The following is a 15,068-nucleotide window of genomic DNA, read 5'->3' on the forward strand; positions in this document are numbered from 1 at the left end:
AAACCTGTTGAATGCATCGGTACCAACCATGTCAGACTAGCTGGTCATGAAGGAGGTTAAATAACGCTCTGAACTGTCATGTCCATGTTCAAAGGGGTCCCTTGACCTCTGACCTCCAGATCAGTGAATGTAAATGGGTTCTATGGGTACCCACGAGTCTCCCCTTTACAGACATGCCCACTTTATGATAATCACATGCAGTTTGGGGCAAGTCATAGTCAAGTCAGCACACTGACACACTGACAGCTGTTGTTGCCTGTTGGGCTGCAGTTTGCCATGTTATGATTGGAGCATATTGTTTTATGCTAAATGCAGTACCTGTGAGGGTTTCTGGATCAATATCTGTCATTGATCTGTGTTGATCATTGATTTATAATAATAAATATATACATACATTTACATAAAGCAGCATATTTGTCCACTCCCATGTTGATAAGAGGATTAAATACTGGACTAATCTCCTTTAAGGTTCATTTAGAACTGATGATGTTAGATTAATGTTGATTACCTCTTTGAATGGATTGACGGCCCTACTCTACTAATAATGAACAATCATCTTGTCTGTTGTTTCTGTCCACATCCGTTACTTCAGACTGGACGAAGCTCTCAGGTCAAATTGACTTTTGCAGGATTTGTTTTCTTTTGGCACAGCTTTGTCCTCCTCCGGCCCGTTTGGCGTTCTGTTCCCAGACAGGTTTAATAACCTGCAGTGACGAGGACAGTTTGGATTGTAAGGTGAGCCGAGGAATCGCTCCGTACTCGACGTTATCTCAGGAAACATCTCAATGTTTCTAGAAACAGCTTCAAGTAGAGAAACGCTTTAATACATCTGAGCCCCGCACCGTCCATGTCCTCCCAGTCCATGTCCTCACAGTCCATGTCCTCCCAGTCCATGTCCTCCCAGTCCATGTCCTCACAGTCCATATCCTCCCAGTCCATGTCCTCACAGTCCATGTCCTCACAGTCCATGTCCTCCCAGTCCATGTCCTCCCAGTCCATGTCCTCACAGTCCATATCCTCACAGTCCATGTCCTCACAGTCCATATCCTCCCAGTCCATGTCCTCACAGTCCATATCCTCACAGTCCATGTCCTCACAGTCCATATCCTCACAGTCCATATCCTCACAGTCCATGTCCTCACAGTCCATATCCTCCCAGTCCATATCCTCCCAGTCCATGTCCTCACAGTCCATATCCTCACAGTCCATATCCTCCCAGTCCATGTCCTCACAGTCCATGTCCTCACAGTCCATATCCTCACAGTCCATATCCTCCCTCTAAGAAACTCTGGTATTACTATCAGGTCTCTTAGTTGTTGACGTCCTCTCTACTGGACGTCCTCTCTACTGGACGTCCTCTCTACTGGACATGCTTTACTATGAGTTTTTTTATTTTCTCGACATTTTTATACTATGATGGTTTTTTTCTACTTTTTTCGACAAGCTATATTATGACTTTTTTTTTTTTTTTACTTTTTCGACAAGCTATACTATGACTTTTTTTTATTTTCTCGACATTCTATACTTTGATGTTTTTTTTCTACTTTTTTTGACATGGTATACTTCGACTTTTTTTTGACTTTTTTTTTTTTTTGACTTTTATCGACATGCTATACTATGACTTTTTTTTTTTTTACTTTTTTCGACATGCTGTACCATGACTTTTTTTTTTTTACTTTTTTCGACATACTGTACCATGACTTTTTTTTTTTTACTTTTTTCGACATACTATACTATGACTTTTTTTTTTTACTTTTTTCGACATACTGTACAATGACTTTTTTTTTTTTTTACTTTTTCGACATGCTATACTATGACTTTTTTTTTTTACTTTTTTCGACATGCCATACAATGACTTTTTTTTACTTTCTTCGACATAATATACAATGACTTTTTTTTTTTTTACTTTTTCGACATGCCATACTATGACTTTTTTTTTTTTTACTTTTTTCGACATAATATACTACGTTTTTTTTTTTTTTACTTTTTTCGACATGCCATACTATGACTTTTTTTTTTTTTTTACTTTTTTCGACATACCGTACTATGATTTTTTTTTTTTTACTTTTTTCGACACACTATACTATGACTTTTTTTTTTTACTTTTTTCAACATAATATACTACGACTTTTTTTATTTTACTTTTTTCGACACACTGTACTATGAATTTTTTTTTTTTACTTTTTTCGACACACTATACTACGACTTTTTTTTTTTTTACTTTTTTCGACATAATATACTATGACTTTTTTTTTTTAAATTTTTTCGACATACTATACTATGACTTTTTTTTCATGAAATTATTCGACATGCCATACTACGACTTTTTTTTTTTTTTTTTTTACTTTTTTTGACATACTGTACTATGATTTTTTTTTTTTACTTTTTTCGACACACTATACTACGACTTTTTTTTTTTACTTTTTTCGACATGCCATACTATGACTTTTTTTTTTTTACTTTTTTCGACTTGCCATACAATGACTTTTTTTTTACTTTTTTCGACATAATATACAATGACTTTTTTTTTTTTTTTTACTTTTTCGACATACTGTACTATGATTTTTTTTTTTACTTTTTTCGACACACTATACTACGACTTTTTTTTTTTACTTTTTTCGACATGCCATACTATGACTTTTTTTTTTTACTTTTTTCGACTTGCCATACAATGACTTTTTTTTTACTTTTTTCGACATAATATACTATGACTTTTTTTGTTTTTTACTTTTTTCGACATACTATACTATGACTTTTTTTTCATGAAATTATTCGACATGCCATACTACGACTTTTTTTTTTTTTTTACTTTTTCGACATGCCATACTATGACTTTTTTTTTTTTTACTTTTTTCGACATACTATACTATGACTTTTTTTTCATGAAATTATTCGACATACTATACTATGACTTTTTTTTTTACTATGAATTTTTTTTTTACTTTTTTCGACTTGCCATACAATGACTTTTTTTTTACTTTTTTCGACATAATATACAATGACTTTTCCTTTTTTTTACTTTTTCGACATACTGTACTATGATTTTTTTTTTTACTTTTTTCGACACACTATACTACGACTTTTTTTTTTTTTACTTTTTTCGACATAATATACTATGACTTTTTTTGTTTTTTACTTTTTTCGACATACTATACTATGACTTTTTTTTTTACTTTTTTCGACATACTTTACTATGATTTTTTTTTTTACTTTTTTCGACACACTATACTATGACTTTTTTATTTTACTTTTTTCGACATACTGTACCATGACTTTTTTTTTTTTTACTTTTTTCAACATACTATACTTTGACTTTTTTTTCATGAAATTATTCGACATGCCATACTACGACATTTTTTTTTTTTTTACTTTTTCGACATGCCATACTATGACTTTTTTTTTTTTTACTTTTTTCGACATACTATACTATGACTTTTTTTTCATGAAATTATTCGACATAAAATACAATGACTTTTTTTTTTTTTTACTTTTTCGACATACTGTACTATGATTTTTTTTTTTACTTTTTTCGACACACTATACTACGACTTTTTTTTTTTTACTTTTTTTGACATAATATACTATGACTTTTTTTTGTTTTTTACTTTTTTCGACATACTATACTATGACTTTTTTTTCATGAAATTATTCGACATACTATACTATGACTTTTTTTAATAACATTTTTCGACATACTATACTATGACTTTTTTCATTAAATATTTCACATACTATACTATGACTTTTTTAATAACATTTTTCGACATGCCATACTACGACTTTTTTTTTTTTACTTTTTTCGACATGCTATACTACGACTTTTTTTTTATTACTTTTTTCGACATGCCATACTATGACTTTTTTTTTTACTTTTTTCGACAAAAAATATACAATGATTTTTTTTTTTTTTTACTTTTTTCGACACACTATACTATGACTTTTTTATTTTACTTTTTTCGACATACTGTACTATGACTTTCTTTTTTTACTTTTTCGACATAATATACAATGACTTTTTTTTTTTTTTACTTTTTCGACATACTATACTATGACTTTTTTTCTTTTTTACTATGAATTTTTTTTTTACTTTTTTCGACACACTATACTACGCCTTTTTTTTTTACTTTTTTCGACAAACTATACTATGAATTTTTTTTTACTTTTTTCGACATGCCATACTATGACTTTTTTTTTTTACTTTTTTCAACATAATATACTACGACTTTTTTTATTTTACTTTTTTCGACACACTGTACTATGAATTTTTTTTTTTACTTTTTTCGACACACTATACTACGACTTTTTTTTTTTTTTACTTTTTTCGACATAATATACTATGACTTTTTTTTTTTAAATTTTTTCGACATACTATACTTTGACTTTTTTTTCATGAAATTATTCGACATGCCATACTACGACTTTTTTTTTTTTTTCCTTTTTTTGACATACTGTACTATGACTTTTTTTTTTACTTTTTCGACATAATATACTACGTTTTTTTTTTTTTTCCTTTTTCGACATGCCATACTATGACTTTTTTTTTTTACTTTTTTCGACATGCCATACAATGACTTTTTTTACTTTTTTCGACATAATATACAATGACTTTTTTTTCATGAAATTATTCGACATGCCATACTACGACTTTTTTTTTTTTTACTTTTTCGACATGCCATACTATGACTTTTTTTTCATGAAATTATTCGACATACTATACTATGACTTTTTTTTTTACTATGAATTTTTTTTTTTACTTTTTTCGACACACTATACTACGCCTTTTTTTTTTACTTTTTTCGACAAACTATACTATGAATTTTTTTTTTACTTTTTTCGACATGCCATACTATGACTTTTTTTTACTTTTTTCGACATACAGTACTATTATTTTTTTTTTTTTTTTTTTTACTTTTTTCGACACTATACTATGACTTTTTTTATTTTACTTTTTTCGACATGCCATACTATGACTGTTTTTTTTTACTTTTTTCAACATAATATACTACGACTTTTTTTATTTTACTTTTTTCGACACACTGTACTATGAATTTTTTTTTTTACTTTTTTCGACACACTATACTACGACTTTTTTTTTTTTAATTTTTTTCGACATAATATACTATGACTTTTTTTTTTTTAACTTTTTCGACATACTATACTTTGACTTTTTTTTCATGAAATTATTCGACATGCCATACTACGACTTTTTTTTTTTTTTACTTTTTTCGACATACTGTACTATGACTTTTTTTTTTTTACTTTTTTCGACATAATATACTACGTTTTTTTTTTTTTTACTTTTTCGACATGCTATACTATGACTTTTTTTTTTTACTTTTTTCGACATGCTGTACTATGACTTTTTTTTTTTTACTTTTTTCAACATAATATACTACGTTTTTTTTTTTTTTACTTTTTCGACATGCCATACTATGACTTTTTTTTTTTACTTTTTTCGACATAATATACAATGACTTTTTTTTTTTTTACTTTTTTCGACACACTATACTACGACTTTTTTTTTTTTTTACTTTTTTCGACAAAAAATATACAATGATTTTTTTTTTTTTTAATTTTTTGACATACTATACTATGATTTTTTTTTTACTTTCTTCGACATACTTTACTATGATTTTTTTTTTTACTTTTTTCGACACACTATACTACGACTTTTTTTTTTTTTTTACTTTTTCGACATGCCATACTATGACTTTATTTTTTTTTACTTTTTTCGACATACTATACTATGACTTTTTTTTCATGAAATTATTCGACATACTATACTATGACTTTTTTTTTTTACTATGAATTTTTTTTTTACTTTTTTCGACACACTATACTATGACTTTTTTTTTTTTTACTTTTTTCGACAAACTATACTATGACTTTTTTTTTACTTTTTTCGACATACAGTACTATGATTTTTTTTTTTTTTTTTTTTACTTTTTTCGACACACTATACTATGACTTTTTTTTTTTTACTTTTTTCAACATAATATCCTACGACTTTTTTTATTTTACTTTTTTCGACACACTGTACTATGAATTTTTTTTTTTTACTTTTTTCGACACACTATAATACGACTTTTTTTTTTTTACTTTTTTCGACCTGCCATACTATGATTTTTTTTTTTTACTTTTTTCGACATAATATACAATGACTTTTTTTTTTTTTACTTTTTTCGACACACTATACTACGACTTTTTTTTTTTTTACTTTTTTCGACAAAAAATATACAATGATTTTTTTTTTTTTTAATTTTTCGACACACTATACTATGACTTTTTTATTTTACTTTTTTCGACACACTGTACTATGAATTTTTTTTTTTTACTTTTTTCGACACACTATACTACGACTTTTTTTTTTTTACTTTTTTCGACCTGCCATACTATGATTTTTTTTTTTACTTTTTTCGACATAATATACAATGACTTTTTTTTTTTTTACTTTTTTCGACACACTATACTACGACTTTTTTTTTTTTTTACTTTTTTCGACAAAAAATATACAATGATTTTTTTTTTTTTTAATTTTTCGACATACTATACTATGATTTTTTTTTTACTTTCTTCGACATACTTTACTATGATTTTTTTTTTTACTTTTTTCGACACACTATACTATGACTTTTTTATTTTACTTTTTTCGACATACTGTACTATGACTTTTTTTTTTTTACTTTTTTCGACATACTATACTTTGACTTTTTTTTCATGAAATTATTCGACATGCCATACTACGACTTTTTTTTTTTTTTTACTTTTTCGACATGCCATACTATGACTTTATTTTTTTTTACTTTTTTCGACATACTATACTATGACTTTTTTTTCATGAAATTATTCGACATACTATACTATGACTTTTTTTTTTTTACTATGAATTTTTTTTTTACTTTTTTCGACACACTATACTATGACTTTTTTTTTTTTTACTTTTTTCGACAAACTATACTATGACTTTTTTTTTACTTTTTTCGACATACAGTACTATGATTTTTTTTTTTTTTTTTTACTTTTTTCGACACACTATACTATGACTTTTTTTTTTTTTACTTTTTTCAACATAATATCCTACGACTTTTTTTATTTTACTTTTTTCGACACACTGTACTATGAATTTTTTTTTTTTACTTTTTTCGACACACTATACTACGACTTTTTTTTTTTTACTTTTTTCGACCTGCCATACTATGATTTTTTTTTTTACTTTTTTCGACATGCCATAGAATGACTTTTTTTTTACTTTTTTCGACATGCCATACAATGACTTTTTTTTTTTTACTTTTTCGACATGCTATACTATGACTTTTTTTTTTTTTTACTTTTTTCGACATACCGTACTATGATTTTTTTTTTTTTTACTTTTTTCGACACACTATACTTTGACTTTTTTTATTTGACTTTTTTCGACATACTATACTATGACTTTTTTTTTTTTACTATGAATTTTTTTTTTACTTTTTTCGACACACTATACTATGACTTTTTTTTTTTTTACTTTTTTCGACAAACTATACTATGACTTTTTTTTTACTTTTTTCGACATACAGTACTATGATTTTTTTTTTTTTTTTTTTTACTTTTTTCGACACACTGTACTATGAATTTTTTTTTTTTACTTTTTTCGACACACTATACTACGACTTTTTTTTTTTTTACTTTTTTCGACCTGCCATACTATGATTTTTTTTTTTACTTTTTTCGACATGCCATAGAATGACTTTTTTTTTTACTTTTTTCGACATGCCATACAATGACTTTTTTTTTTTACTTTTTCGACATGCTATACTATGACTTTTTTTTTTTTTACTTTTTTCGACATACCGTACTATGATTTTTTTTTTTTTACTTTTTTCGACACACTATACTTTGACTTTTTTTATTTGACTTTTTTCGACATGCCATACTATGACTGTTTTTTTTTACTTTTTTCAACATAATATACTACGACTTTTTTTATTTTACTTTTTTCGACACACTGTACTATGAATTTTTTTTTTTACTTTTTTCGACACACTATACTACGATTTTTTTTTTTTTTACTTTTTTCGACATAATATACTATGACTTTTTTTTTTTTAATTTTTTCGACATACTATACTATGACTTTTTTTTCATGAAATTATTCGACATACTATACTATGACTTTTTTTAATAACATTTTTTGACATACTATACTATGACTTTTTTCATTAAATATTTCACATACTATACTATGACTTTTTAATAACATTTTTCGACATGCCATACTACGACTTTTTTTTTTTTACTTTTTTCGACACACTATACTATGCCTTTTTTTTTTACTTTTTTCGACAAACTATACTATGAATTTTTTTTTTTACTTTTTTCGACATGCCATACTATGACTTTTTTTTTACTTTTTTCGACATACAGTACTATTTTTTTTTTTTTTTTTTTTACTTTTTTCGACACTATACTATGACTTTTTTTATTTTACTTTTTTCGACATGCCATACTATGACTTTTTTTTTTTACTTTTTTCGACATGCTATACTATGACTTTTTTTTTTACTTTTTTCGACAAACTATAATACGACTTTTTTTTAAACTTTTTTCGACATACTGTACTATTAATTTTTTTTTACTTTTTTTGACACACTATACTACGACTTTTTTTTTTTTACTTTTTTCGACATAATATACTATGACTTTTTTTTGTTTTTTACTTTTTTCGACATACTATACTATGACTTTTTTTAATAACATTTTTCGATATACTATACTATGACTTTTTTCATTAAATATTTCAACATACTATACTATGACTTTTTTAATAACATTTTTCGACATGCCATACTACGACTTTTTTTTTTTTTACTTTTTTCGACATGCCATACTATGACTTTTTTTTTATTACTTTTTTCGACATGCCATACTATGACTTTTTTTTTTACTTTTTTCAACAAAAAATATACAATGATTTTTTTTTTTTTTTACTTTTTCGACATACTATACTATGAATTTTTTTTTTTACTTTTTTCGACATACCGTACTATGATTTTTTTTTTTTACTTTTTTCGACACACTATACTATGACTTTTTTTATTTTACTTTTTTCGACATGCCATACTATGACTTTTTTCTTTTTACTTTTTTCAACATAATATACTACGACTTTTTTTTTTTTACTTTTTTCGACATAATATACTATGACTTTTTTTTTAAAAATTTTTTCGACATACTATACTATGACTTTTTTTTCATGAAATTATTCGATATGCCATACTACGACTTTTTTTTTTTTTTTTTACTTTTTTCGACATACTGTACTATGACTTTTTTTTTTTTTTCTTTTTTGACATAATATACTACGTTTTTTTTTTTTTAATTTTTCGACATGCCATACTATGACTTTTTTTTTTACTTTTTTCGACATACTATACTATGACTTTTTTTTCATGAAATTATTCGACATACTATACTATGACTTTTTTTAATAACATTTTTCGACATACTATACTATGACTTTTTTCATTAAATATTTCAACATACTATACTATGACTTTTTTAATAACATTTTTCGACATGCCATACTACGACTTTTTTTTTTTTACTTTTTTCAACAAACTATACTATGAATTTTTTTTAACTTTTTTCGACATACTGTACTATGAATTTTTTTTTTACTTTTTTCGACATGCTATACTACGACTTATTTTTTTTTAATTTTTTCGACATGCCATACTATGACTTTTTTTTTTACTTTTTTCGACAAAAAATATACAATGATTTTTTTTTTTTTTACTTTTTCGACATACTATACTATGACTTTTTTTTTTAACTTTTTTTGACATACTTTACTATGATTTTTTTTTTTACTTTTTTCGACACACTATACTATGACTTTTTTTATTTTACTTTTTTTGACATACTGTACTATGAATTTTTTTTTATTTTTTTCGACACACTATACTACGACTTTTTTTTTTTTACTTTTTTCGACATAATATACTGACTTTTTTTTTTTTCACTTTTTTCGACATACTATACTATGACTTTTTTTTATAAACTTTTGCGACATACTATACTATGATTTTTTTTTTTAACTTTTTGAAATACTATACTAAGACGTTTTTTTATAAACTTTTTCGACATACTATACTAAGACTTTTCTTTTTTTAACTTTTTTTAACATACTATACTATGATTTTTTTCATGAATTTTATTTTCAAAATAAAGAGATCTTACTATGAAAGCAGTTTCAGTGTTTTTTTACCTTCCTAAGTCTGGTTTCTGCAGTGCAAAAAGTACATAAATCAAATTAGTAATATAAATTAAATACTAATCAACAAAATAAAACAATCACAAGCTGCTCTGAGTTTTAATAAATAAATGGCTAGAAAAAAAAGGGACTGCAAATTAACTTAGATGAAAATAAGAAGCTTCCATTCTGAGGGACGAGTGGCATGATGGTTGGATGGAGCAGCAGAGAGAGGGCCTGATATAATGTTGGGAAACACACCTGCCTGCAGTTGGCATTCAGGTGGAGGGGATGATTGAGCTCAGTGGTTTGAAGCAAACCTGTCTGTACTTGGCCGTCATGGATTCAGTGTTTAACTACTCGATTGCGGTTGTTAGGGTTTGTTAAGCCAGATAACTAGAAGATTCCCTGGGTATGTTGAGCTCGCTTCGTCGTACAGGCCTCTGGAATAGTTGGAGGTCGGAAGTTGGAAATTTCAACTGAGTAATATAAAAATTAAATCCAGGAAAAAGCAAAACAAGAAATATCCACAAAGGAACCAAACTCACGGGATGCTGGGTCTGCTCAGTGTTTCCGTCCACGCTGATTTCTGCGGAAAAACACAGCAAATAAATGACATTGAACTTGTCTGGTTGGTTGTGGCAGTTTGTGTGCACGTCTGTGCTTCACGTGTGCCACGTCCTTGTATGACATCAGAACATCAGACGTGTTCATAACAGGACCAGAGACAACCCAAACCAAACCAAACCAAACCACACACACTGTCCTCCCCTTCATTCTGAAAATAAATGTAGTTTTGTTCATGTTTCCTCACAACAGCACACACTCCATTACCTCATCGATGCAAATCCACTCCTGCTCACGAGATGCCCACAAACACACTCAGTGTTTAGCTGCTGTTTGTCGGGGTTTCCCGGTTCGTCCTGGTAGTCGAAGCCACAACACGTTACAGCGATCTTTAAAGAGCAGATTGTGATTGAATGATGTTGGTGCTCTGCTGCTGAGGTGAAGAGCGTTCTGGCTCTCTGCGACGGCTGTGACTCATTACTGTGTGTGGAAAGCACAAGTTTCTCAGGATCTGCAGGGTTTTTAAATATGGACTGAGTTAAGAGTTTGTTCACATTCGATCTCAACGGGATGATGGCACAGAAGCACCGGAGACGCTCTACAGTGGCCCTAAAGTGTTAAACACAAACACGTAAGATCACAAATTAAATATTAAAGCTGCAAGCGGCGATGAACGGGCCCTCGCACGGCGGGGACGTGGTCTGGCAGAGTGAGTGCAATGATGCCTGGGCTTTACCGTTTTAATAGAGATGTAGTGAGTAGAGTAGTGCTCTTGAATGTTTTATTTTAATTTAGGCTGAGCCCCGGGACGCACAGGGAACAGTGTTGTAGAACATGCAGTGACTTGCACGGCTCCATGAATGCATAAAATGAGCACACATTTCTTAACCTTTTTCTGTCTATAATAAATGGATATTGAAATGAAATGGCCGTTATGAAAGTTAAACTCTATGTAGAAAGAAAGGGCTGACAGCAGCAGCAGAAACGCTGCCGGCGTTGACGCCACACGCATGAAACACGCAGCCATTCAGCGAGGCAGCCGCCGCGCACTACTGACATTCCCTGTGTGGACAAAGCGTGAGCGTCTCTAAACGCCTGAGGTGAAGTCGCTAGTATCGCTGGGCGATCACAGCTACAACAGACAGTGAAGGTGATCTTTTGACTGTATATTGACATCATACCAGCAACATTACTACAGTTTACATGTTTAGACATCTGTAGAATATGTCACCGTTAAATCAACACTTCCTGCTTTCATTTCAAAATAACAGCCCCTTTTTCTGTGGACAGAATTCCTTCAGTTGTTACCACGAGGCTTTTATTCTGAAATACGTGCAGGACAGTGTTGTAGAACATGCAGTGACTTGTACGGCTCCATGAATGAATAAAGTACGGGGTTTTAATGGTGAATTATTACTATTATTTACAAATTATCACACGTTTCTTAACCTTTCTCTGTCTAAAATAAATATAGATGACATTTATAATGGAGTGAAATGTCCGTTATAAGGTAAACTCTATGTAGAAAGAAAGGGCTGACAGCAGCAGCAGAAACGCTGCCGGTGTGGACGCCACACCGTTGAAACACGCAGCGGTTCAGCAAGGCTGCCGTCACGCACTGCTGACGTTCCCTGTGTGGCCGGAGCGTAAGGTTTACCAATACTCAATAATTCACCGTGATTTAAAACGTATAAATTCACGTTTCTTTATGTGAACATAATAGAAAATATTTTACCTTCACAACAACACTGGAAAAGACATTCTTCGTTCTCTTTAAAAGTTCCTTAAAAGTGACTCACCTGCTGCAGATGTTTCGCTTTCGCCAACTGAAAAAGGGAAATGTCAAATATAAAAGCTGTTAGTCATTTAAATGTGATGAGTTATGTTTCCTACCTGCAGCCTCTCGGGTTGTTTCCTCTCGCTGAAGAACTTCAGCGACTCGGACCGAACCCCTCAGGTGTGTCGTCTTTTTAGCAGCTTTAAAGCTGAGAGAAGGGGAAGCTGCTGGGTTTCAGCTGACCTTTCGACCTCCCGCCCCGTGTATCACAGCTTTAACAGCGCCTCTGCATTTCTGCCTCGGCGTGAGGAAATGAGTTCCTGCTGCGTGTCCTCCTCCTCCTCGCTGACTGGAATCACTCCAGACCAACCTCGTCCTCGACCCCGAGCGCTCGTCCTCCGAAGCTGGGAAAGCTCAGCGTCAGTTTCGGCAATCACATTTTTTAATATGTGTTTAACGAGGCCGGCTTTATGTCGTTATATGAATGTCAACGTGACCCGCGGCCAAAAGCCTGCGAGGCTTTTACAACCTTTACAAATTGTTGCACAACACTGACTTAATGTGAGCGTTTCAGAACGAAGAACAGGGAGTTCAACAGCCACAGAGCCCTCAAAATAACCACATATCGCAATTATTCCGTCCTTAATTGGTATCAAACTCCCGTAAAAGTAGTGACATTGATGGAGGAAATTAAGGCGAGTTAAACGATTAAATGAGGTTTGGTTTATATTGAAGAACCGAGGACTCATTTCCTTTTGTGTACATCCTTTAAACTTTAATGGTGAAGCAGAAAAAACAAAACAATACCGTAAAATAAATTAGATTAGAAAAATGCCACAAGCACATTTGATTTGTACAACAAAGCAATGCAACATACTGGAATCTGGATTTTTCCATATATACAGAATAAAAAATAGACTTTTTATTCTTTGTCCGTTTTGTTCAGTGTCAGTATTTCTGTCTCCATAAAAAGAACAAAATCTGAGCGTTTCATTTCTTCTTCTTTTTTTCAACTTTTTGAGGCTTTTTTTTTTCTGCACTGACATTTTGTTTGCGTCCATGTTCACACGGGATGTGTCCCCAAAAGCAGTCCAGAAGAAGACGGTCCACTCTCTTATAAAACAACCAAAACAACAAAAAGAGAAAATAAACACGTGTGACTTCATCGAAACGGGACCGATACTCTGAATAAACTTTTGGTGAACAAGTCGACAATACTGATAGAAACACACACGACACAGAAACACTCAGAAGTCTGACTGTCACTGAACTGTAGATTGTCTTTTTTCAGTTTACGATGAGATAAAGTAAAGCATTGTGGGAAATAAAAACAACTACTAAATTAATCTGAAACAAAATCTATAAATAAAACATCCTTCTTTATGAAAGCAAGATAAAGATGTCCATCGACGAATATTTTTACAGACTTCAGAGATGCTGACATAAATCAGGTTGTCATTTTCTTTTTCTTTTTCAGCATCATTGAATGTAACTTCAACAGTTTCCTCTCTCACACAAACAAGTGCACAAACTCGACTCTTTGGTGTTCTAAAACAAACTAAAAACTGGACACTGAACAAAAAAGCTTCTATCTCTTCTCCTCAAAGTGAACCCACTGATCTGAGATCCTCTTAGTTTACTGTGAACAAATACACTGTTAACTTTGTCTGTGGTAAAACAAAAAAACTGTTTTCTGCTGCAAACCAAAACACTTAAATCACTTAGTAGGAATTTCTCCAATAAATCCAGATACACTGCTGGTTGTTAAGGGCATGGAGGTTTCCATTCTCATTAAAGAGTTATTCATGTGAAAACTAGGGCTGTCAAAGTTAACGCCATAATAAATCGTTAACACAAAATCCTTTTACCACTAATTTATTGAACTTGTGAGTTTTTAGGTCGTAGCGGCTCAGTTTTAAAGCTGGTGTGAAGATCCTGGTATCACAGTAAACTATAAAACCTGATGAATCCATCGGTACCAACCATGTCAGACTAGCTTGTCATCAAGGAGGTCAAATAACGCTCCAAACTTATGCAACTTTTGGCGAGGAAAAACTGTCATGACCATTGATAATTGAACATTAAACATTGAGTATTAAATACTTGATAAATCTCCCTTTAAGGTTCATTTTGAACAGATGAAAAAATGTGTGATTAATCTGTGATTAAATATTTGAATCGACTGAAGCCCTAGTTTTTATCTGAGGAAATATTCTTCTTGAATCCATATTTGTTGGCATTTAGCCTTTCAAAAACTGTTTGCTCACACTCTGATGAGTTATGAGGCTCAGTTTTAAAGCTACAGTGAAGATCCAGGTATCATAGTAAACTACAGAACCTGATGAATCCATCGGTACCAACCAGGTCAGACTAGCTTGTAGGGAAGGAAGTTAAATAACGCTATGAAGTCACGCTCATGTTCAAAGGGGTCCCTTGACCTCTGACCTCCAGATGTGTGAATGTAAATGGGTTCTATGGGTACCCACGAGTCTC

At 30.5% G+C, this 15,068-nt stretch overlaps 1 protein-coding gene and 1 long non-coding RNA gene across 2 annotated transcripts; both read right to left on the minus strand.

Moving 5' to 3' along the window:
- Positions 1-370: 370 nt before the first annotated feature.
- LOC119480998 (aspartate and glycine-rich protein-like) lies at positions 371-8,608 on the minus strand. Its single transcript, XM_037757677.1, has 2 exons — positions 8,531-8,608; positions 371-1,427 (listed from the first exon to the last, which is right to left on the minus strand). Exon 2 carries the CDS (start codon positions 1,267-1,269, stop codon positions 766-768), a length of 504 nt encoding a protein of 167 aa, XP_037613605.1. The 5' UTR covers positions 1,270-1,427; positions 8,531-8,608; the 3' UTR covers positions 371-765.
- Positions 8,609-10,134: 1,526 nt separating this feature from the next.
- On the minus strand, positions 10,135-12,945 carry LOC119481006. Its single transcript, XR_005205053.1, has 4 exons — positions 12,692-12,945; positions 12,598-12,624; positions 11,066-11,278; positions 10,135-10,820 (listed from the first exon to the last, which is right to left on the minus strand). It is a non-coding gene; the product is annotated as an uncharacterized LOC119481006 (long non-coding RNA).
- Positions 12,946-15,068: the final 2,123 nt, after the last annotated feature.

Source organism: Sebastes umbrosus, chromosome 21 (assembly GCF_015220745.1).
Source record: "Sebastes umbrosus isolate fSebUmb1 chromosome 21, fSebUmb1.pri, whole genome shotgun sequence".
NCBI classification, from domain to species: Eukaryota; Metazoa; Chordata; class Actinopteri; order Perciformes; family Sebastidae; genus Sebastes; species Sebastes umbrosus.

Bases quoted from the DNA above. Each gene is read 5' to 3' on its own strand.
- LOC119480998 (XM_037757677.1), bottom strand. From the start codon at position 1,269: ATGGACTGTGAGGATATGGACTGTGAGGACATGGACTGTGAGGACATG.